Genomic DNA, 25,002 nt, shown 5'->3' with positions numbered 1-25,002 from the left:
GAGGCCGTTGAAGGTCTTTCATCCCAGCTGCCATCGACACTCTGCAACAGCATGCCATGATTTTTGTAAATATGTAACATAAGAACATATTTGTTTTACCTGAATTACCTCAATATATTAACTGGTCAAGTATTTTAGCGAGCAAAATCCCTGCTCCATCTTCGACCTTGTCAAACTCCCACTGTACGTCAATCCTTAAAGGAGTACACGGTTCAGACCGACTGCCTGTTCTGTCAAGTTTGATTTAAATCCCTTCGTTTGTTCGCTAGCTCAAATTAGATGACATAAATCAATCTAAAGTTGGAGTGGTAGCCTTGTGGTTAAAGCGTTCGATCGTCACGCCGAAGACCCAGGTTCGATTCCCCATGTGTACAATATGTGAAGTCCATTTCTGGTGTCCCCGCCGTGATATTGAAGGAATATTGCTGAAATCGGCGTTAAACCACACTCACTCTCATCTATTCTCTCTCTTTCTCACAATGTAGAAGTCAATATACCCTAATTACGCTGCGACAATGTCTCAATTCTAAAATATGATAGCCTGGAAATAGGTAGATGAACCATAGTACCCCTTTAACTGAAAGTATGCCTTTATATACTTATGTTGAGAAGCGACAGTTTGATAATGACAAATTCACCTTTACTTTTTGCAGCAAAAATGGATCGAGTAATCAAGTTGATGGTGTGTCATCAGACTCAACGTATTGGATCGATGCTCACAATATATCAAGAACCATCTTTGTCGCAATGCATATTTTAGAAAAGACAATAAGTTCATCTTGAAGGCAACATCTCTATCTGTCTCTTGCCCAACATATTGAGAGTCTAACAATCTGTCTTAACCAACTTCTGAAGTTTATGATAGTTCTTGGTGTATCCCTGCATGTAAGTTTGGTGGAATAATAATACTGCATTCCCTTTAAAGTAAAGTCTTTGCTTAGTGTAAGAAGCAACTAAAATCGATCGGGTAGTCAGGCCCGGTGGCTTGGTTGACCGGTGTCATCGTAGCCCAACGAAGAAGTACTGCTCCAAATAGCAACTGCTGGTAACTCTGACTAGAATTAGAGACTGAACATTTGGTATTCTGGGAGGTTGGGGGTGGAACTGGGATTTCCAAAATTATTTCAGGCTCACTAAAAAATATGTGGTCTCAATACAAAATCAAACCAGCACCCCACCCCCCTTCCAGGTGGCACATTGTTGCCATTAAATAACATTCACTTATTGAAACGTTTCCCATCTAAACGGACAGTAATGGCCGTCACGATATAGGATCTGAATTTATCAACTCTGAATGATTAAATCAGCGAGAACTGTGCACATCTAATCAGTATTGTGCGTGACACTGCCTCGAGTATTTAGCCAAGGGTAATAAAGTAGTTCGACATGCCTTCAAACTTCTTCTAGATTAAGAATAAAGTTTCGGGTAATGCGAAAAATCAGTATTCAAATGCAGCTAAATGTTTAATCGTGATGTATTTATTGACTTATACAGAGAATCGTACCCAACATCAAAGGGACATTTATAACATACACGTATGTCGCTAAAAAACCTTGAGATGAAAACGTCACGTTTACTTAATCCGTGTATTTCATTATATTCCTCGCCTTGCGTGTAAACTACAGAATACAAATTATTTGAGGCGTGGCAGACACAGCATTTGTTTTTTTTACAATTCCAATTACAATTACAAACATCCAGGGTCACCAACTCCATTTTGATATACATTGAATTTGATGTCGTTTTTTAACAACTTTTTCTTCTATGATTTTCTTCAAATTCTTTGGATCTAAATGAATTGATTATTCTTCGCCGGAAATGGACCCTTAAAAGTGCAAGTAATATAATTTTTCTTGATGATTTTATTTCAAATAACAGCTTGCAGTATTTAGGGATTTAATCACCTTCAATGCTGATTGATCAGAAAAGTGTCCAAAACAAATTCAAGGCTTCAAAAATCTCAACAGTGAGAGGGAACATCTGCCAAGAGAGAGTATCGAAAATCTATTCATATTCGAAAAAAGGTATGTGTTTTTAGAAGACACACTTTCATTTACCTCATCCTCACTTTGAGAAAAAATGTCGAAGGAGATTAAATAATCAATTTCATGTGTTCTTATTTGCGATTTAGAAAGACAGTTTCCCCAATGTGTAGGTTGATACTGAAAGCAATACCATGTGTGATATTTGGAACTGTCCGCGACAGATCATCTTGGTGCTAGTGTCAGTGTCATCTCGTAACTCCTTCCTCTGGCACTAAGCCAAGACATAGTTCAACTATCAACGGAGGTATTTAACCACTTAAACATCATGGAAAGCACAATTCTACCATCACTGGATACATATCTAGAACAGTGGAAGCACAGCTGAGGCATAAATAGAAGCATGGTTTAACCATAACAGGAAATACTGATTATCAACATGCAGAATGACAATCTAACTAGTGTACAGGCAATAAGTAGAAACAGTGTAACCATCAATGAAAGCAAAGCTTTACCATCAATATAGGCATAGATATACCATCAGTGAAAGCACAGTTTTACCATCAATATAGGCATAGATATACCATCAGTGGAAGCACAGTTTTACTATCAATATAGGCATAGATATACCATCAGTGAAAGCACAGTTTTACCATCAATATAGGCATAGATATACCATCAGTGAAAGCACAGTTTTACCATCAATAGAAGCATAGATATACCATCAGTGAAAGCACAGTTTTACCATCAATATAGACATAGATATACCATCAGTGAAAGCACAGTTTTACCATCAATATAGGCATAGATATACCAGCAGTGGAAGCACAGTTTTACTATCAATATAGGCATAGGTATACCATCAGTGAAAGCACAGTTTTACCATCAATATAGGCATAGGTATACCATCAGTGGAAGCACAGTTTTACCATCAATAGAAGCATAGGTATACCATCAGTGGAAGCACAGTTTTACCATCAATAGAAGCATAGGTATACCATCAGTGGAAGCACAGTTTTACCATCAATATAGGCATAGATATACCATCAGTGAAAGCACAGTTTTACCATCAATATAGGCATAGATATACCATCAGTGAAAGCACAGTTTTACCATCAATAGGAGCATAGATATACCATCAGTGGAAGCACAGTTTTACCATCAAAATAGGCATAGATATACCATCAGTGAAAGCACAGTTTTACCATCAATAGAAGCATAGATATACCATCAGTGAAAGCACAGTTTTACCATCAATATAGACATAGATATACCATCAGTGAAAGCACAGTTTTACTATCAATATAGGCATAGATATACCAGCAATGGAAGCACAGTTTTACCATCAATATAGGCATAGATATACCATCAGTGGAAGCACAGTTTTACCATCAATAGAAGCATAGATATACCATCAGTGGAAGCACAGTTTTACTATCAATATAGGCATATGTATACCATCAGTGGAAGCACAGTTTTACCATCAATATAGACATAGATATACCATCAGTGAAAGCACAGTTTTACCATCAATATAGGCATAGATATACCATCAGTGGAAGCACAGTTTTACCATCAATAGAAGCATAGATATACCATCAGTGGAAGCACAGTTTTACTATCAATATAGGCATAGATATACCATCAGTTGAAGCACAGTTTTACTATCAATATAGGCATAGATATACCATCAGTGAAAGCACAGTTTTACTATCAATATAGGCATATGTATACCATCAGCGAAAGCACAGTTTTACCATCAATATAGGCATAGGTATACCATCAGTGGAAGCACAGTTTTACCATCAATAGAAGCATAGATATACCAGCAATGGAAGCACAGTTGTACCATCAATAGAAGCATAGATATACCATCAGTGAAAGCACAGTTTTACCATCAATATAGGCATAGATATACCAGCAATGGAAGCACAGTTTTACCATCAATAGAAGCATAGATATACCAGCAATGGAAGCACAGTTTTACCATCAATAGAAGCATAGATATACCATCAGTGGAAGCACAGTTTTACCATCAATAGAAGCATAGATATACCATCAGTGAAAGCACAGTTTTACCATCAATAGAAGCATAGATATACCATCAGTGGAAGCACAGTTTTACCATCAAAATAGGCATAGATATACCATCAGTGGAAGCACAGTTTTACTATCAATATAGGCATATGTATACCATCAGTGGAAGCACAGTTTTACCATCAATATAGGCATAGATATACCATCAGTGGAAGCACAGTTTTACCATCAATAGAAGCATAGGTATACCATCAGTGGAAGCACAGTTTTACCATCAATAGAAGCATAGATATACCATCAGTGGAAGCACAGTTTTACCATCAATAGAAGCATAGATATACCATCAGTGGAAGCACAGTTTTACCATCAATATAGGCATAGATATACCATCAGTGAAAGCACAGTTTTACCATCAATAGAAGCACAGATATACCATCAGTGGAAGCACAGTTTTACCATCAAAATAGGCATAGATATACCATCAGTGGAAGCACAGTTTTACTATCAATATAGGCATAGATATACCATCAGTGGAAGCACAGTTTTACTATCAATATAGGCATAGATATACCATCAGTGGAAGCACAGTTTTACTATCAATATAGGCATATGTATACCATCAGTGGAAGCACAGTTTTACCATCAATAGAAGCATAGATATACCATCAGTGGAAGCACAGTTTTACTATCAATATAGGCATAGGTATACCATTAGTGAAAGAACAGTTTTAGTATCAATGGAATCACAGATATACCATCAGTGAAACCATTAGTAGTAGCATGCTTTAACCATCAGTGGAATCACTGTTGAACCATCAGTGGACTCCCAGTTTAACCATAAGTGGAGGCATAGCTTAACAATCAGTACAGGCAATGGAAAATAGTGTAACCATAAGGCGAAGCACAGCTTATACATTAGCTGAAACGCAGTGAGAGGAAGCCCACTTTAACCTGCAGTGGAAACACAACTTAACCATCAGTGGAAACACAACTTAACCTTCAGTGGAAGCACAACTTAACCATTAGTGAAATGACAGCTGAACCAATAGTGGAAACACAGCTAAACCATCTGTGGAGACTTAAGTTATTATGTGTATCCATGTCATTATTACGGGGTAGCTTGGTCGTAATTACGACTTTGTCGTTATCCAATACCTAAGCAGTAATTCCGGGATAATTATGTCGACATTACGAGATGTAAGTGATATATGATTGCATGATTCAAATTAAACAACATTTTTTTTAACAGCAATGTCATGAATATACTTGATTTCCTTATCTTAATCTCAATTTAAACGAAAAAGAAATTTACCTTCATTTGCACAGGGTGTATAATTGTTTCTTTTCTCATTTTCAGCAACAGGAACTGTCGAAAGAACAACTTGATGGTAAGATCACCAGCCAATATATTTTCACGGTTCCATGTCGAGTGAACCTATTTTTGTAAGACCTCGTATTAAAGTATTTTTTCCAACATTTTCTGGGTTTTTGCACAAAGGTTTTTATAAAATGTTTGAGTAAATGCAATTTCCTTATCGAAGATTTCCGTCACATCGTAGTAATCAGCGCCACATAACAATAGTGGTGCAGCTGCACTGCGATCTACTATTCACTGGGAACACAAATGATAAAAGTAATCAAAACTCAAGCGATAAAGTGGCTATTTCTAGTGAAAGTGAAAGCTGTCTCTAACACAAGCCCTTCTGTCTAGTTACCACGTGGAAAGTGTTAATAAAACCATTTCTCGGTGAAAATAGTCACTGCCAGTCTCCCAAGGGAGGAAATCTCGTGTTATGGATGATACCTCAAAGTTCGTGTCTCACATATTCCTGTTTTCTCATTGTAGCTAACCACATTAGGTGATTACGATGACTGTGTACTGTTTATGTATGTAATGAATAGATTTCGCAAAGAATAGGCGACCACGGATATCACTCCCACGTGCACGGGGCACTTAGTCATCAAGTCATCTGTGAGATTTACTTCAGTTGTATATAACTGTCCAAAGGCCGTTCCGAAATCAGTTCCTCGGTGATGTAGTCTATGGATAGAGCGTCTGCCCCGAGTGCAGAGAGTCGGTGGTTCGATCCACTGGCAACGTTTCAGAAAATGGTAACTCAACTCAACAGTCATTTCAAAGTCTTTGCTTGACCATTTCATCTGTCATAGTCATCTAAAACTGTTTGACAACCACGATCAACTCATATATACTCTCGTCATTTCAAAGTAAGTGATTGACAACCCTGTCCCTTTGAATCATCTAAAAGTAAGTTTGTTTGTTTGTTATTTAACACCACACTCATCAATATTACAGCTAAATGACCGCCGTCTGTAAACAATCGAGTCGGGTCCGGACAATCCAGTGATTGAAATCATGCGCGTGTATAAGCAAGTGTATAAGCCATATCAAAGTAAGTGCTTGACAACCATAAGCGTACTAGTAATCTTAAACTACGTGCTGGAAAACCATGTGTGTGCTGGTTATCACAAGGCAACTGCAGGACATCCACGAGTGTATAAGTCACATGAAAGTAAGTTCTGGACAACCACGAGTGTATTAGTCACATCAAAGTAAGTTCTGGACAAGCACGAGTGTATTCGTCACATCAAAGTAAGTTCTGGACAAGCACGAGTGCATTAGTCACATCAAAGTAAGTTCTGGACAACCACGAATGTATTAGTCACATCAAAGTAAGTTCTGGACAAGCACGAGTGTATTAGTCACATCAAAGTAAGTTCTGGACAAGCACGAGTGTATTAGTCACATCAAGTACGTACTGGACAATCACGAGTGTATTTATCACATCAAAGTAAGTTCTGGACAACCACGAGTGTATTAGTCACATCAAGTACGTACTGGACAATCACGAGTGTATTAGTCACATCAAGTACGTACTGGACAATCTTGAGTGTTTTAGTCACATCAAAGTAAGTTCTGGACAACCACGAGTGTATTAGTCACAGCAAGTACGTACTGGACAATCACGAGTGTATTAGTCACATCAAAGTACGTACTGGACAATCACGAGTGTATTAGTCACATCAAAGTAAGTTCTGGACAATCACGAGTGTATTAGTCACATCAAAGTACGTACTGGACAATCACGAGTGTATTAGTCACATCAAAGTAAGTTCTGGACAACCACGATTGTATTAGTCACAGCAAGTACGTACTGGACAATCACGAGTGTATTAGTCACATCAAGTACGTACTGGACAATCACGAGTGTATTAGTCACATCAAAGTAAGTTCTGGACAATCACGAGTGTATTAGTCACATCAAAGTACGTACTGGACAATCACGAGTGTATTAGTCACATCAAAGTAAGTTCTGGACAATCACGAGTGTATTAGTCACATCAAGTACGTACTGGACAATCACGAGTGTATTAGTCACATCAAAGTAAGTTCTGGACAATCACGAGTGTATTAGTCACATCAAGTACGTACTGGACAATCACGAGTGTATTAGTCACATCAAAGTAAGTTCTGGACAACCACGAGTGTATTAGTCACATCAAATACGTACTGGACAATCACGAGTGTATTAGTCACATCAAGTCCGAAATGGACAATCACGAGTGTATTAGTCACATCAAAGTAAGTACTGGACAATCACGAGTGTATTAGTCACATCAAGTACGTACTGGACAATCACAAGTGTATTAGTCACATCAAGTACGTACTGGACAATCACGAGTGTATTAGTCACATGGAAGTAAGTCCTGGACAACCACGAGTGTATATGTCACATCAAGTACGTACTGGACAATCACGAGTGTATTAGTCACATCAAAGTACGTACTAGACAATCACGAGTGTATAAGTCACATCAAGTACGTACTGGACAACCACGAGTGTATTAGTCACATCAAGTACGTACTGGACAAACACGAGTGTATTAGTCACATCAAGTACGTACTGGACAATCACGAGTGTATTAGTCACATCAAAGTAAGTTCTGGACAATCACGAGTGTATTAGTCACATCAAAGTACGTACTGGACAATCACGAGTGTATTAGTCACATCAAAGTAAGGTCTGGACAATCACGAGTGTATTAGTCACATCAAGTACCTACTGGACAATCACGAGTGTATTAGTCACATCAAAGTAAGTTCTGGACAATCACGAGTGTATTAGTCACATCAAGTACGTACTGGACAATCACGAGTGTATTAGTCACATCAAAGTAAGTTCTGGACAACCACGAGTGTATTAGTCACATGGAAGTAAGTCCTGGACAACCACGAGTGTATATGTCACATCAAGTACGTACTGGACAATCACGAGTGTATTAGTCACATCAAGTACGTACTAGACAATCACGAGTGTATAAGTCACATCAAGTACGTACTGGACAACCACGAGTGTATTAGTCACATCAAGTACGTACTGGACAACCACGATTGTATTAGTCACATCAAGTACGTACTGGACAAAAACGAGTGTATTAGTCACATCAAGTACCTACTGGACAATCACGAGTGTATTAGTCACATCAAAGTAAGTTCTGGACAATCACGAGTGTATTAGTCACATCAAGTACGTACTGGACAATCACGAGTGTATTAGTCACATCAAAGTAAGTTCTGGACAACCACGAGTGTATTAGTCACATCAAATACGTACTGGACAATCACGAGTGTATTAGTCACATCAAGTACGAACTGGACAATCACGAGTGTATTAGTCACATCAAAGTAAGTACTGGACAATCACGAGTGTATTAGTCACATCAAGTACGTACTGGACAATCACGAGTGTATTAGTCACATGGAAGTAAGTCCTGGACAACCACGAGTGTATATGTCACATCAAGTACGTACTGGACAATCACGAGTGTATTAGTCACATAAAGTACGTACTAGACAATCACGAGTGTATAAGTCACATCAAGTACGTACTGGACAACCACGAGTGTATTAGTCACGTGGAAGTAAGTTCTGGACAATCACGAGTGTATTAGTCACATGGAAGTAAGTCCTGGACAACCACGAGTGTATATGTCACATCAAGTACGTACTGGACAACCACGAGTGTATTAGTCACATAAAGGTAAGTACTGGACAATCACGAGTGTATTAGTCACATCAAGTACGTACTGGACAAACACGAGTGTATTAGTCACGTGGAAGTAAGTTCTGGACAATCACGAGTGTATTAGTCACATGGAAGTAAGTCCTGGACAACCACGAGTGTATATGTCACATCAAGTACGTACTGGACAACCACGAGTGTATTAGTCACATAAAGGTAAGTACTGGACAACCACGAGTGTATTAGTCACATCAAAGTAAGTTCTGGACAATCACGAGTGTATTAGTCACATCAAGTACGTACTGGAAAATCACGAGTGTATTAGTCACGTGGAAGTAAGTTCTGGACAAACACGAGTGTATTAGTCACATCAAGTACGTACTGGACAATCACGAGTGTATTAATCTCATCAAGTACGTACTGGACAATCACGAGTGTATTAGTCACATCAAAGTAAGTGCTGGACAACCACGAGTGTATTAGTCACATCAAAGTACGTACTGGACAATCACGAGTGTATTAATCACATCAAGTACGTACTGGACAAGCAGGAGTGTATTAGTCACATCAAGTACGTACTGGACAATCACGAGTGTATTAGTCACATGGAAGTAAGTGCTGGACAATCACGAGTTCATTAGTCACATCAAGTACGTACTGGACAAGCACGAGTGTATTAGTCACATCAAAGTACGTACTGGACAATCACGAGTGTATTAGTCATATGGAAGTAAGTTCTGGACAACCATGAATGTATTAGTCACATCAAAGTACGTACTGGACAAGCACGAGTGTATTAATCACATCAAAGTACGTACTGGACAATCACGAGTGTATTAGTCACATAAAGGTAACTTCTGGACAACCACGAGTGTATCAGTCACATAAAAGTAGGTTCTGGACAACCACGAGTGTATTAGTCACATAAAGGTAACTTCTGGACAACCACGAGTGTATTAGTCACATAATTTAAGTTCTGGACAACCACGAGTGTATTAGTCACATTAAAGTAAGTTCTGGACAACCACGAGTGTATTAGTCACATAATTTAAGTTCTGGACAACCACGAGTGTATTAGTCACATCAAAGTAAGTTCTGGACAACCACGAGTGTATTAGTCACATCAAAGTAAGTCCTGGACAATGTTGAGTGTATCAGCCATCGCAATTTATGAAAGCGACAAAACCCTTTACATATTCATAAGAAATCTCTGCCAAAGGCAAAGTCGTTTGTACGATTTCGACTCGTGTTCGCGAAAAGGTGAGCGTATCCTGCCCCACCGGTGGCACCCATCACAAAAACACATACAAAGACAAGTAAATTGTTCACATGAACGCCTCGATGGTCTAGTGGGAGAGCGTCCGCGCAGAGAGTGGAAAATATCCTCCACATGTCTACCATAACGCTTCTTGAAAACTTTACTGAGGCCTTGAATGTTGTAACCCTGATCAAACAACTTCAATTTCTGAGCAAGTGCTGGACAAAGTAAGTGCCGAACAACTATGAGCGTACTTTCATCTTAAAGTAAGTGCTGGACAAACATGAGCGTGTTAATCACATCAAAGTAAGAGCTTGATATTACTTTCATTCCAGAAAATGCACCAAGGGGCTGACAGCCGAGCAGTTTTGGTAGACAAATTACACAATATTCCCAAGAGAGATAACCTTTAATTACTGCACACATAAGTGGGAAGAGCCGATCAATGGAATGTAATTATTGTGTTTGGAAATCATATTCTACTGTAGCCCAAGTGTCGTTGTGACCTATAATTGAAATGAGTAAAAAAAGTGGATACTTGTTTGTCAGCCTTGTATTTAAAAGATCATTAATTAAAAGTAATCTGTCATTTTTTTTAAATTGCCATATAGTTACAGATTTTCTTTTGTTGACACTCAATGGCTTTCAAATGATTACATATTATAATAATATATTTTTCCTTCACTCATATATGTCCACTGACCCTGAAAAAGCTATTTTTATTATAATGCCACACGTTCGTGTCCATCTATCACGTGCCATACTTGCATCCCTTGAAGAATTAGGAAATCAATCAGTAACACAAAGGCCTTGGTTACAAAAACGTTTCTGGATCTAGTCTGGCATAATTTGGATAGAAGCATATTATTGGAGTCATCTCCGCAATGATTGCAAAAACAGGACAAGAATTAACCCTTCCCTTAGGAAACAGTTCAAACATCAAAGTAAATTCGAAAAGACTGTCGAGTCTTTGCTGGCTGGATAATGTTCGCAAAGGCAATTAGCTTTCCCCCAGAAGCCAGGACTAGATTCCTCCCTGTCTGGCATAGACTGGGGCTTCCAATAAGACACTTCCATCCATCTCATACTTGAGCTTTCAAATCTATCCCTGCAACCATAGTCCTTTTCCTCCGGGAACAATACAGATGACTATCTATATTGTAGGAAGTCTATCTAAATTTCATCAACTTCCCATTGTATCCCAGTGGACGACAATAGCTAAATTACAAGATGGGCTTTTTGATAGATATGCATTTGAATTACGTCACAAGCCGTTTCCACACTCTACCTTTTTTTAGTGAATGCTCGACAGTGTGGTGTTTAACAACAAACAAAAATATTGGTGGTTCTACTTTAGGCTCCATGTAACAATCTTCAGCCTTAATATATAGGTGTAAGGGTAATATTACGGTTAATCTGTCTTGAGAGAATAATAAGGACTTCAACATACTGTGTTTTTAAAGTATAGCTCGGTTACCTGTGGATTTGACAGAGCTAACTTGAATTTGGAACAGAACGCGATCTTTGCTCAGATTGAGGTTGCAGCCGAGGTTGAGTCGAATGTTTTCAGGTGGTTGTGACTTAAGGAATTACCAATAATAGCCATTGGAATAAGTTTGTATATGCATCGTCATATAAAATCACCATGTTTTACTCGCATTTTAAAGGGGATTTGAAAGTGTGTCGCATCCCTTAAGAATGATGGTAATCACTACTATCACCATTGCCCGTTTCGATTGTAGTGGGTTTGAAAGGGTGTGAATCCATCTCAGACGACAGAGTAAATTAAATCACAATCTTGCGTTGAGACAAGAATCATTATCCGCCATCTGGATATTTTCCTTACAATGACCCCTTCCATAGTCTTTGCTGCTGTTTCAAAGCTTGGCGGGAAACATGGAATCTCCATAGAAACACGTCTTGGTGACAAGAGATGTTGACATGAAGAAAGGTTTCCTCACACAGTGTGTAGATTAAAATGTCAAAGCCTTAGAAGTTTTTCCTATTGGCATCCCTACTACATGAAAGAAAAACAGTTGACCCGTGATAGTGTTGAGTGAAGATTATCCCCAGGAGTGCTTGGATAGAGCTTCCTCTTCTATTGTCTTGTATGACGCAGGTGACTTTAGAAACTTTACACAGCCCGTGTATATAGCCTGATCTTATCAACGAAACAATTCCCTTTGAACAAGTAACATCAATTCAAATCGATTGTTTTGCATTACACAATCGTTTACGTTATGTCATTTTGCTCTCATGAATTTGTCCAAACTGTTCTAGAAGAAGCCAACGACAATGGGTGTGCTAATTGACTTGTACTTCTGTTCCCTGCTTCACGACGTGGATACGACTGAAATATGAAGTCAGTATAGTTTATCTTGGCAAACCACCAGGCATCTGTAGGCACCATTACGAATCATCAGGTGTACACTTAATGTATGGTGACGCATCATATGGAATCACCAGGCACCATCAGGCATACCCAAAATTAAGTAGGTATCATCATGGATCACCGATCACATCCAGAATCATTAGCTGTAGACTATCGTCAGGCATCACCAGGTATTATACATTATAATCAGGCATCACAAGGCATCAAAAGGCATAACAATGCAAGCACCATCACGAATTATCAGGTATACACTATAGTGAAGCATCATCAGGGATCACCAGGAACCATCAGGTATACACTATAGTGAAGCATCATCAGGGATCACCAGGAACCATCAGGTATACACTATAGTGAAGCATCATCAGGGATCACCAGGAACCATCAGGAAGACACTATAGTGAAGCATCATCAGGGATCACCAGGCACCATCAGGTATACACTATAGTGAAGCATCATCAGGGATCACCAGGAACCATCAGGTATACACTATAGTGAAGCATCATCAGGGATCACCTGGAACCATCAGGTAGACACTATAGTGAAGCATCATCAGGGATCACCTGGAACCATCAGGTAGACACTATAGTGAAGCATCATCAGGGATCACCAGGAACCATCAGGTAGACACTATAGTGAAGCATCATCAGGGATCACCTGGAACCATCAGGTAGACACTATAGTGAAGCATCATCAGGGATCACCAGGAACCATCAGGTAGACACTATAGTGAAGCATCATCAGGGATCACCAGGAACCATCAAGTAGACACTATAGTGAAGCATCATCAGGGATCACCTGGAACCATCAGGTATACACTATAGTGAAGCATCATCAGGGATCACCAGGAACCATCAGGTATACACTATAGTGAAGCATCATCAGGGATCACCTGGAACTATCAGGTATACACTATAGTGAAGCATCATCAGGGATCACCAGGAACCATCAGGTAGACACTATAGTGAAGCATCATCAGGGATCACCAGGAACCATCAGGTATACACTATAGTGAAGCATCATCAGGGATCACCTGGAACCATCAGGTAGACACTATAGTGAAGCATCATCAGGGATCACCAGGAACCATCAGGTAGACACTATAGTGAAGCATCATCAGGGATCACCTGGAACCATCAGGTAGACACTATAGTGAAGCATCATCAGGGATCACCTGGAACCATCAGGTATACACTATAGTGAAGCATCATCAGGGATCACCAGGAACCATCAGGTAGACACTATAGTGAAGCATCATCAGGGATCACCAGGAACCATCAGGTAGACACTATAGTGAAGCATCATCAGGGATCACCTGGAACCATCAGGTAGACACTATAGTGAAGCATCATCAGGGATCACCTGGAACCATCAGGTATACACTATAGTGAAGCATCATCAGGGATCACCAGGAACCATCAGGTATACACTATAGTGAAGCATCATCAGGGATCACCTGGAACCATCAGGTATACACTATAGTGAAGCATCATCAGGGATCACCAGGAACCATCAGGTAGACACTATAGTGAAGCATCATCAGGGATCACCAGGAACCATCAGGTAGACACTATAGTGAAGCATCATCAGGGATCACCAGGAACCATCAGGTATACACTTTAGTGAAGTATCACCAGGAATCACCTGGAACCATCAGGAAGACACTATAGTGAAGCATCATCAGGGATCACCTGGAACCATCAGGTATACACTATAGTGAAGCATCATAGGGAATTACCTGGAACCATCAGGTATACACTATAGTGAAGCATCATCAGGGATCACCAGGAACCATCAAGTAGACACTATAGTGAAGCATCATAGGGAATCACCAGGAACCATCAGGTAGACACTATAGTGAAGCATCATAGGGAATCACCAGGAACCATCAGGTAGACACTATAGTGAAGCATCATAGGGAATCACCAGGAACCATCAAGTAGACACTATAGTGAAGCATCATCAGGGATCACCAGGAACCATCAGGTAGACACTATAGTGAAGCATCATAGGGAATCACCAGGAACCATCAGGTATACACTATAGTGAAGCATCATCAGGGATCACCAGGTACCATAAGGTATACACTATAGTGAAGCATCATCAGGGATTACCAGGAACCATCAGGTAGACACTATAGTGAAGCATCATCAGGGATCACCAGGAACCATCAGGTAGACACTATAGTGAAGCATCATCAGGGATCACCAGGAACTATCAGGTATACACTATAGTGAAGCATCATCAGGGATCACCTGGAACCATCAGGAAGACACTATAGTGAAGCATCATCAGGGATCACCTGGAACCATCAGGAAGACACTATAGTGAAGTATCATCAGGGATCACCAGGAACCATCAGGAAGACACTATAGTGAAGCATCATCCGGGATCACCAAGAACCATCAGGTAGACACTATAGTGAAGCATCATCCGGGATCACCAAGAACCATCAGGTAGACACTATAGTGAAGCATCATCCGGGATCACCAAGAACCATCAGGTAGACACTACTGAACTAAGGATGAAACGCGGGGACATACGTCCACCAGCAGAAACATCGACCCGGTTCAAGTAAATATGAACGTCAAAGCCAAGGAAACAATCATTTATATTTTCTTCTGAAACAGATTTCATTGGACGTAAAAGGCAAACTGGTGGTGAAATTATATGAATGGATCATCCAAAATCATTAGTGACACCGGGTGTTCGCGAAAACATACACTTCATTAAGTTAGTGATCAAAGAACTCCATATAAGTGACATATTAAATATTGCCTCATACAAAGCCAATATCTTAACTTGGGAAGAAATCTACCAAAACCACGCATTGGTAGTATCATCCTTTGACTCGACTCTAAAACCTGAAGACATGCCCATTGCTATTTTGCACTTGATTCCCAAATTCCATACAAATCCGTACAAAGAGAGATATATTGCTGAGTCCAGCAAATGTAGCTCCAAATCCATGTCTCAAAGATTAACCATTATTCTTAATACAATCCAGGAAGGTATTTCCTTATATTCACAAAAACTATTTCAGGCAAGTGGAATTAATATAATGTGGATCGTCCAAACTTGAAATCTCAGGAAAGAACAAAGTTCAATTATGTCCAAGCTTCTTTTTTTAACTTTGTACACCGTTATCACTCATGACAAAAGTATGGAAAACATCATCGCGTGATTCAGTGAGCACTTGTCACTAAAGGTGGGGACCATAGGTTATAATTACACCCCTGTCCCTCAACGGTTATGGACGGTTGGTCAAAAACGAAACTATAAGAAATGTTATATTTGGGATAACACTTTCAGAAAATGTTATCTCAAATATGACATTTGTTACATTTGACCACTTTCTAAATGGCATCGTGTGTTAAAAACCTAACCATATTTATATATATGAATAAAGATTCACAGTGACAAAAACGCCCGACAAGACTGATGACTTCAATTTTCCAATAGTCAAATTTCCCTTTATGTCAAGCAATATGCCAGCAGCTTCAGCCTTTGCTGACCGCCTCCGTGGTCTTGTGGTAGAGCGTCCGCCCGGAGAGCGGAAGGTCCAGGGTTCGATCCCGGGCCGCGTCATACAAAAAGACGTTAAAAGATTGTACTTGTTGTTACCCTGTCTGGCGCTCGGCATTAAGGGGCTAAAACAAGGACTGGTCGGCTCGGAGTCAGTATACTGTGTCTGAGTGGGGTATTCGTGTTAAACTGCGGCATGGTATCTCAGTGAGCTAGCACTATAAATCGGCATCAGTCCGGTCTAGTACAAGCAGCCACACACACACATACACGTGCATGCACGTCGCTATATAAGTGCAATAATCTTGGACGCGACGTTAAACCCAATTTCACCTCACCTCACCTCAGCCTTTGCTGTCTACGTTTCACAGCTTAGGGTACAATCGAGTCTGCTCTTTATACGAAGATTTCACACAGCGTCATACGAATCTTTCTCAAATGTTGTTTGATCAGGGTAACATCACACAGCTCTTAATGATGCTTTCAAAACGTTTTATGGTAGAGAACATTTCTACAATTGACGCATCAGTGACAAAAAATATACACTTTCGATGCACTTCTCTATTTGGACATGTACCCATATTGGTGAGCAACTGTATGTCTTGTCTTGCATGTGTTTGTAGTGAGCCCATGGTGGGACAGGATACGCGCAACTTTTCGCGAGCACCTGGTGTCATCACTATTGATAGGGATTCATAAAGATATGCTTATGACATGGTCGGAATTGTACAATATATATCCAGAGTGCTTAAAGTATCAGTAATATCACAAATAGGTATCATGAAATAAGAACATCTACAGACCCTGTGGTATCCTTGGTTACCAGAAGGAGGTTTCCGCTTGCATACCTGATCACCGTATGATGCTGTAAAATTCAAATATCTGAATTGTCAAGCTTTCAGATCCAACCCTTCTGTGCAATGTTCTTTGAAGTGTCAATTGAATTTCAAGAGCATCTATTTCTGACATCACATACAGGGAGAGGACAATTACCGGCGTATATGAACAAACGGAACCCCGAAGTGACGTTCCATTCCCGAAGCAGAAATAATTCATTTTGTTGACTTTCTTGTGATGATAGTGTGTGAAATCGTTTTGAAATATAAGAAAGAAAATCCATTTCGGAATTTCGGCATTTCGCTCTCTACTTGCACATAATGGATAAAGAGGTCAAAAGGAGGTATTCCACAACATTGCGTAGATCTTTTTACTTTTTTTACTCTTATTGCCAAAGCAATGTTGGACGAGGTTTTGGAGTATGACTTAAATTGTGTAAACATGTAAATGCTTGTTATTCACACATTATTCACATCACGTTTGGTTCTAACTGAGAAAGTCTTCATTTATTCTGTTAAAGCGATATAGTGCATATAACCCACATACTCCTATACATGGGTGTTGAGCGATTTGGTACATATACTAACGGAAAACAGTAACTGTCCGACCCGTGAAGTTCCGGGGTAGAATAGGTCTTAAGCAACCCATGCTTTCTGTAAAAGACGACTGTGATTTTCGTAAGAGGCGACTATCGGGATCGGGTTGTCAGGCTCGCTGACTTGGTTCATGCATGTCACCGTATCCCAATTGCGTGGATCGATGCTCATGATGTCAATCACTGGATTGTCTGGTCCAGACTCGATTATTTACAGACCGCCGTCATATAGTTGGAATATTGCTGAGTGCGGCGTTAAACAACAAACAAACAGTATCTATCCTGCATAGAAAGTTCAGTAAAACTGTATTCTGAAATTTAGTATGCATTTTTAATACTATTCACGAAGACATATCCTCGACTTTAAGGTCGTGATTCACAATTTGCACATGCAAGTTACAAGAGACGACTAACGGAATGGAGTGGTCATGTCTCGATGACTTGGTTGATGCATGACATCGTATCCGAAGTGCATAGATCGATGCTCATGATGTTAATCACTGGATTGTCAAGTCCAGATTCGATTATTTACAGACGGCCGTCATATAGCTTGAATATTGCTGAGTGCGCCATTAAACAACAAACAAACAAACAAACAAACAAAACATGCAAGTTGTTTATGCACGGCGCACAATTTGGATGTTTGCGTGTTCATTAGGCTCAGGTGCTCCTATAAACACTTTTGTTTAACCGTAAATAACGCTTGCTAAACATCATCGTGTACGAGCCGTGGATATGCTGCAAACAGGAGTGGCGCAAAACTAAGTTGCCAGAAAGGTTTAATGTTGATCTAAACACAATATGATCTCTTTGGAGACTTTATCTACAGCAGGGCATCACTAATGACTTGCCATGGGACGTGTGGCGTCATGTCAACAAGACAACAATATTCTGTTTGGTTCATCTACGGAATCTATACTAATTTGACACATTAACAGCTCGGACAATACCTGGGTTGAGACCAATCAGTAGCGGAACCGCACGCAAGGGGTGGAGGGGGCATAACATCCGTCTCGTCACCGTCAGGCACGCCGATCTTGGCGTAGACAGCATCTGAGGTTCAGAAGACAAATCTGGGACAGTATCCCTGTTCACAAATGAGTCCAGGTTCCGTCGGGACAGCTCTGATGGTCGGGAACGGGTCGAAAGCGTCCAGGTGAACGTTCCACCAGGCTGTTTTCAATCACCTGGTGTCTTTAGAGCACCACCACTGCCTCGTTTGTATCAATGCTAATGGTGGTCACACACAATATTGCCCTGTTACCTTTTTGCCAAAGAATTTGTTATGTTTCAACACCGATCAGACCAAAGACCAGGTATCATGTTATTTAGATCTGCATACACCTACACAAGTGTGTTTTGAGACTGATCAAGTTTGAAGGGACTGGAAGGGCCTTGGATGTTTCATTGACAAATTATTTTTTTCTCAGCGCTGTAACTCATATAATTTGTCTTCTCTGAAAGGAGAGTCCATACATTTTTAGAACCAAACAAATCCAGCATGACAAGAGAACAGATATTTTTGGGTAAAACTGGACGACACACAATTGTATTCCAGGAGTTAAGGGAGCAGAATATGCATGACAAGAGAACAGATATTTTTGGGTAAAACTGGACGACACACAATTGTATTCCAGGAGTTAAGGGAGCAGAATATGCCCCCTGGTTCTGGTGAGGTGAACTGGGGTTTAACGTAGCTTCCAAGATTATTGCACTTATATAAGCGATGTGCATGGACGTGTGTGTGTGTGGCTGCTTGTACTAGTCCGGACTGATGCATATTTTATAGTGCTCGCCATCTGGGATGCCATGCAGCAGTTTAACATGAATACCCCACTCAGACACAGTATATTGACCCCGAGCCGACCAGGCCTTGTTTTTGGCCCTTAATGTCGAGCGTCGGGCAGGGTAACAACAAGTACCATCATTTAACGTCTTTCGGTATGACACGGTCGGTGATCGAACCCAGGATCATCCGCTCTCCGGGCGGACGCTTTACGACTAGACCACGGAAGCGGTCTCCTCTGGTTCAATACATATATATTTATGTTATGATAGTAACATGTATTTAACTAGTTCAGTATCGTGGTTCAAAGGTTACTCACAACACGCAGAAAATATTATTTTACGAATTAATATGTCAGTACATATATTATAGTATTTTACGTTTTCAAAAAAAGCAATTTCTTATTGTAGACATTGTGTTTTGCTACTTTTATTTGTTAAATGTGACATATAGATTCTTGTATAATTTACTACCATTTAAATGTATTTACTGTATGCAATATATATATATATATATATATATATATATATATATATATATATATGTTTGTGTAACATGTTTACATATCACAAAGCAATTAATTATCACGCAGAACATACCCCTACCCCAAACAAATTCTGCCCTTACCTCTACACTTTACCCCAAATCCTGAAATCCTGTTGCTTTCTACAGCATACCGCGAGGCCTTCTCCATGTTCGACGAGGATAAAGATGGTCGCATCACGCCGAAGGAGTTGGAGACGGTGATGAGGTCGCTTGGCATCAAGCCAACAGACACCGAAGTCCGGGATATGATCACCAACATGGACATAGACAGTAAGTATCTCAACAGAACAACGAATAGGCCTCTGTTACTTGCCCTTTTGTTCCTGACCGCTGGTAACAAGCACATGTGCTTGTGCTTTGGAACATACATCAAGAAAACATTAGAGATGCACAACGTCTACAGCGTGTCACACTACTGGTAGCAAACGAAATTTGGTTCAAACAAAAACCAGGGAACAATCTGTAGCCACATACCAGTAAAAACGGGGGCATGGGTGGCCCAGTCATCTAAGGCGCCGCGATTCGCTGTGCAGAGTTGCGTCCCTTCGGCACGCCAGAAACCGATAATTGTGAGTTTGAATCCCGATTCGCCCCGATTATGTTTCTAGGTTTGTAAGCGCCATTCCCGTGCTCGTGGGTATCACCGAAGTGGTAAAAGTCAGAGACCTGCATCACTTCGGGCTTTCCTCCCACATTAAGCTGATACGCTGTGATATAACTGGACTACTGTTAAAAGCGGCGTTAAACCCAACTCACTCACTCACTAACTAGTAAAAAACGACGAGCCTGTTTTTGCAAAGAATATTCAAATGAAACACTGACAATATTCCAACGAACAAATGCACCAATCATTGAAAGAAAACCAATCACCAAATAAATACAATTAGGCGTTAACACTTCTTTTAAGACCCAGGGTTATTTCTGAGCTGTCCTCGGAACTTTTAGCTTAATTTGCTGAATTAAGTTGTTTGCTCTGTACGTCTGTTTTAGGACCCTGATTGAATAGCTTTCTTGTATCCAGACCAATCTGATCAGCATGTTTCTCACAGCTCCTACAGCTCGATGTCGATCTTCGAGGCGATGGTAGATCTGAATTGTCTGACTTCGACCGCCACCGCTATTGCATTTTGTTTTCTCCACCACTGACAATGTGTACATAATGGACTTCAAACTACATGAACCTCCGATATGCCTCTTTGTGGCACATGATTTACTGACGTAATCACTGCATGTGTAAGGATTCCAAACGTTTTGGGGTTAACCATACTAGAGACGTATGATGCTATGGAAAAGGAGATCATAAAAAGCTCACATATATCATATATGCTCACAAATACTACTGATTGGAATACCATATTACAAAATCCCGAAAATACCGATAAAGAGTGCAATATGTTTCATCTTTACTCAGAGCAATATGTAAAGTAGTGCATACCTACTAAGGAAATAACAATTCGTCCCAATGATAAGCCATGGTACAATTCTGAACTTAGAAGAGAATCAAGAAAATGGTATCGCTTGAGAAAAAAGGCACTACGGATAAATAAGGAGGAGATTTAACGGCAGATATTAAGTAAATAACATAAAGTATTACGCGAAAGAATCATTTTAATCGTATTTGGATAACCTTTTAGGTCACATGTATCAGAAAAAACAAGCCTTCATACTGGAAAGTCATCTTGTTAAAAGTTCTGGAAAACCAAACTTTGTCCCTTCACATTTTCCTAATAAATGAGTTAGCGAGTAAATATTTAACGTCACATCGGCAGTATTTCAGCCATATCGTGACGATCTTCCCAATGAAAATGATGATCAAACCGTGTCCTCGGACATAGGGAAAGCAGAAATGTTAAACAAGAGTTGTCCTCTAAACAAATACAGAGAAAGAAACTCTTACCATTCTTTGAACCACCTACGTTTAGTCTCTGATATACAATTAGGATGACGAAAACAGACACATCTGATGTAATTAAAAGTCTCCATGGAAACAAAGCATGACGGCCAGACTGAATAAGCCACCAATTATTATAATATATTGCAGATTCAAATAGCAAACCACTTTGTCAGCTGGTATATATCCCTCCATGTGGAATAAGGCATATGTGATGCCGTTTTTCAAGAAAACTAACAGAATGCTCGTGTCTAACTATCGTCCATATCGCTAATCATATGTGTTGGTAAGATATTTGAAAAAGTAGTTTTAAAATATATGTCTGATTATTTTCTTGAAAATATGCTATTGTTTAAATATCAGTCAGGTTTCCACGGTTCATCAACTTATTGAACTCTATCATAATGTTTGCTATGCTTTAGATAAACCAGGGGGTATTATTGCATAATATTTTGTGATGTGTCAAAAGCCTTTGATCGTGTATGGTAGGGAGAACTGCTGTGCGACGTAAAGAAGATGGTATACAAGGTACAATAGGTATACATGATACTCATTTGCGGTTAGAATGCAGATTTTTAGTTATTTGAATAATATAGTTGGGGGAGGGGTCAACTTTGTGAATTGTTCATATCTTGATGAATTTGTAATAAATACTTAATAATTCAACAATAATACGACATTGGTCAGATTATTGGGACAGCATCTTTCAAACTAATAATGGTGTAAACTATATCGGTAATTAATGAACAGATTGAATCTGTGAACATTTGATTCAATCTGACTGAGCAGTTAATCACCAGAAATAGGTATGTATGATGCTTATTTGCTGCTTAGATATAGGATCAACTTCTGTAAAATTGTCATCTCTTGATGAAACAGTGAGCGAAAAACTTGCTAAATTAAGCAAAAAATGCCCTGGAAGTGAATATTGGGATCGCGAGATTTCATGACGTTTGGTCGTATCTTTCTGAGAAGTGCCTCAATGTCAAGCCAGTAACCAGAAAGACCCACCCCAGAAAAAGAATGGATACACAGTACCCCTTTAGTGTTGCATAGACGATTATCATCGTATCTCCATTTTGTTATCATAAATACCCTGGACCCACTTGCCATAACTTCAGCATACACTACTGCCTAAAAGTTCATTCCCCTAACACGCGTTGAGAACGCGTGTTACACGCATGTGACACGGGTGCTCAACGGGTTGCACACGGGGTGAGCACCCGTTGCACACGGGTGTGCAACGGGTGTGCATCGCGTGTGCAACCCGTTGCACACGCGTGTGCCACGCGTGTAACACGGGTCCGGGTTCCAGTTGAAGTTGACAAAATTATCAAATGAATAGTGAGATAAAACAAAACAGTGAGATGTGAAATTTGAGTTAATGAGCGGCCATTGAGCTGTGTTCACCAGACCGTAAATACAAGGTCGGCCCGTCTTAATTAGTGTTCGGTTGTTAGACTTTTATGGCATGAACCATTCCACTAGGGTCCCGTCTAGCCATTGTGGCTAGCCGACAGTAGAACAGTAGTGAATTTAGATGCAAGTTTAATGCTAGGGGAACCCCCGTGTTGACACGATTGTCGCGGGTTGGTAAATGTTCGCCATTAATAAAATGATTGTTTGTGGATTTGCGAACATATTCATTTGCCCACACGAGTCATTCCATTTGATTGCAAATATAACGTTTTTCGTTCGCCAAATGTATACTTTAGACAGTACAATTATGATATAGCCGTCACCACTACTAATGTCTCATTATTTCACGTAGGAATATGTCCCATTTCCCCACACCCCACTTTCTGTTTTGTATTTTGAAAGAATAAATAAAAGGTTTTGTGTGGGACACTTTTATACTAATTATAAGAGGATGTTGTAAATGAATATAAACAGCCATGCTGTCTGACTGTTGATAGAATTTGAGATCTTCACAATCACCGGGTGTGACCATGTAGACAGAATCTCGTTAGGGTTTGTGATTTTTACATTTGCCCAATGACCTTAGTGAGTATTGCTGGGGATACCAAACGTAACAGTTTATTATTAGAGGTTGTGAGTACCTATACCACGTAGATAGGATATATTTAGGATTTTAATCCTTCTTTGGGAGGCATTTAGAAGTTGGAGTACTACGTTAGGATAAGATTTATGGGTGACTTTAATCCTTTCTTTCTCTGTGGGTAATCCTTTCACGTTGATTGGAGGAAGTCACTCAACCAGGTCATGACAGGTCGTGAGTTTACTCACTAACTACTGTGAGCGTTTTTGGCATAACATCTTTTCTTGTATAAACATAGAAACGATGCTCACTCACTGTTTATCTTCTGCAGTTTGCTGGCAAAGTGGGGATAAACCTCAGTGTCAAAGACGATTAAACTTAGTTCGAATCCTTGTTTATATGTGACATCTCCCAAATGGGGACATGTTCATAAACTTGGCAAGTGATGATGAATTTTAATATTAATATTATTATAGTTTATGAAATTGTTAATAAAACTTTAATAAAATTGTGCTTCACTCTCACGAAAAATATATTGTCTGTGAGTAAATTTATATGTCACGTTTCATCGGCATTTTTCAGTGATATTGGGACTACATGAAACATGGCTGGTTTTACATTTCTGATACAGGTGCTTGACTGACTGAGTAGTTCATGATCAATTAGATATGTTTAAATCAGTCAAGTTTGCAACAATAGATGAATAAGTTGATACATTTGGACCGCAGTTACCGATTAACAACTTAAGACATAGAGACAGGGAGGAGATATATAACCAAACCTATGGTCCTGTTGAGACAGTTGACAGTTAGAACGTTGGATTAAATGACATTAACTAATTTGAACATTCCCCAGTAATATCATAAAATACATCATAACTCATAACAGTCCGAGAAACAGCTTCCAGCCATATACTAGTATTGAAGGGACAATCGCTTTTGACAGTTTAAAAATAAACTCACCTTAAGGTGCTTGGCAAGTCAAAACTGACCTCCCTGAATATGTTTTTTAGGTTTGACAGCAACTATGCTTGTGGATTTCAGAGATAGACATGATTTGTTAGCTAGATGTTATTACAATAAGCGAAAATGTCTTAAAAGTCCACAGTTTGTTTA

The 25,002-nt window shown here is 39.6% G+C and overlaps 1 protein-coding gene across 1 annotated transcript in view; it reads left to right on the top strand.

Annotated features, from left to right (window-relative positions):
- LOC124118492 (calmodulin-A-like) overlaps nucleotides 1-25,002 on the top strand; it is a 53,427-nt gene that overhangs the window by 17,484 nt on the left and 10,941 nt on the right. The window contains exons 2-3 of the mRNA XM_046480613.2: nucleotides 5,378-5,408; nucleotides 20,124-20,267. Of these exons, the coding sequence (XP_046336569.1) occupies nucleotides 5,378-5,408; nucleotides 20,124-20,267 (175 nt within the window). The remainder of the gene's footprint in view (nucleotides 1-5,377; nucleotides 5,409-20,123; nucleotides 20,268-25,002) is intronic.

This window comes from Haliotis rufescens, unplaced genomic scaffold (assembly GCF_023055435.1).
Source record: "Haliotis rufescens isolate VD_foot unplaced genomic scaffold, xgHalRufe1.0.p SCAF_3, whole genome shotgun sequence".
Lineage (NCBI taxonomy): Eukaryota > Metazoa > Mollusca > Gastropoda > Lepetellida > Haliotidae > Haliotis > Haliotis rufescens.
Note: the sequence above shows the minus strand (reverse complement) of the source record. Positions and strands in the feature narration are given on the sequence as shown.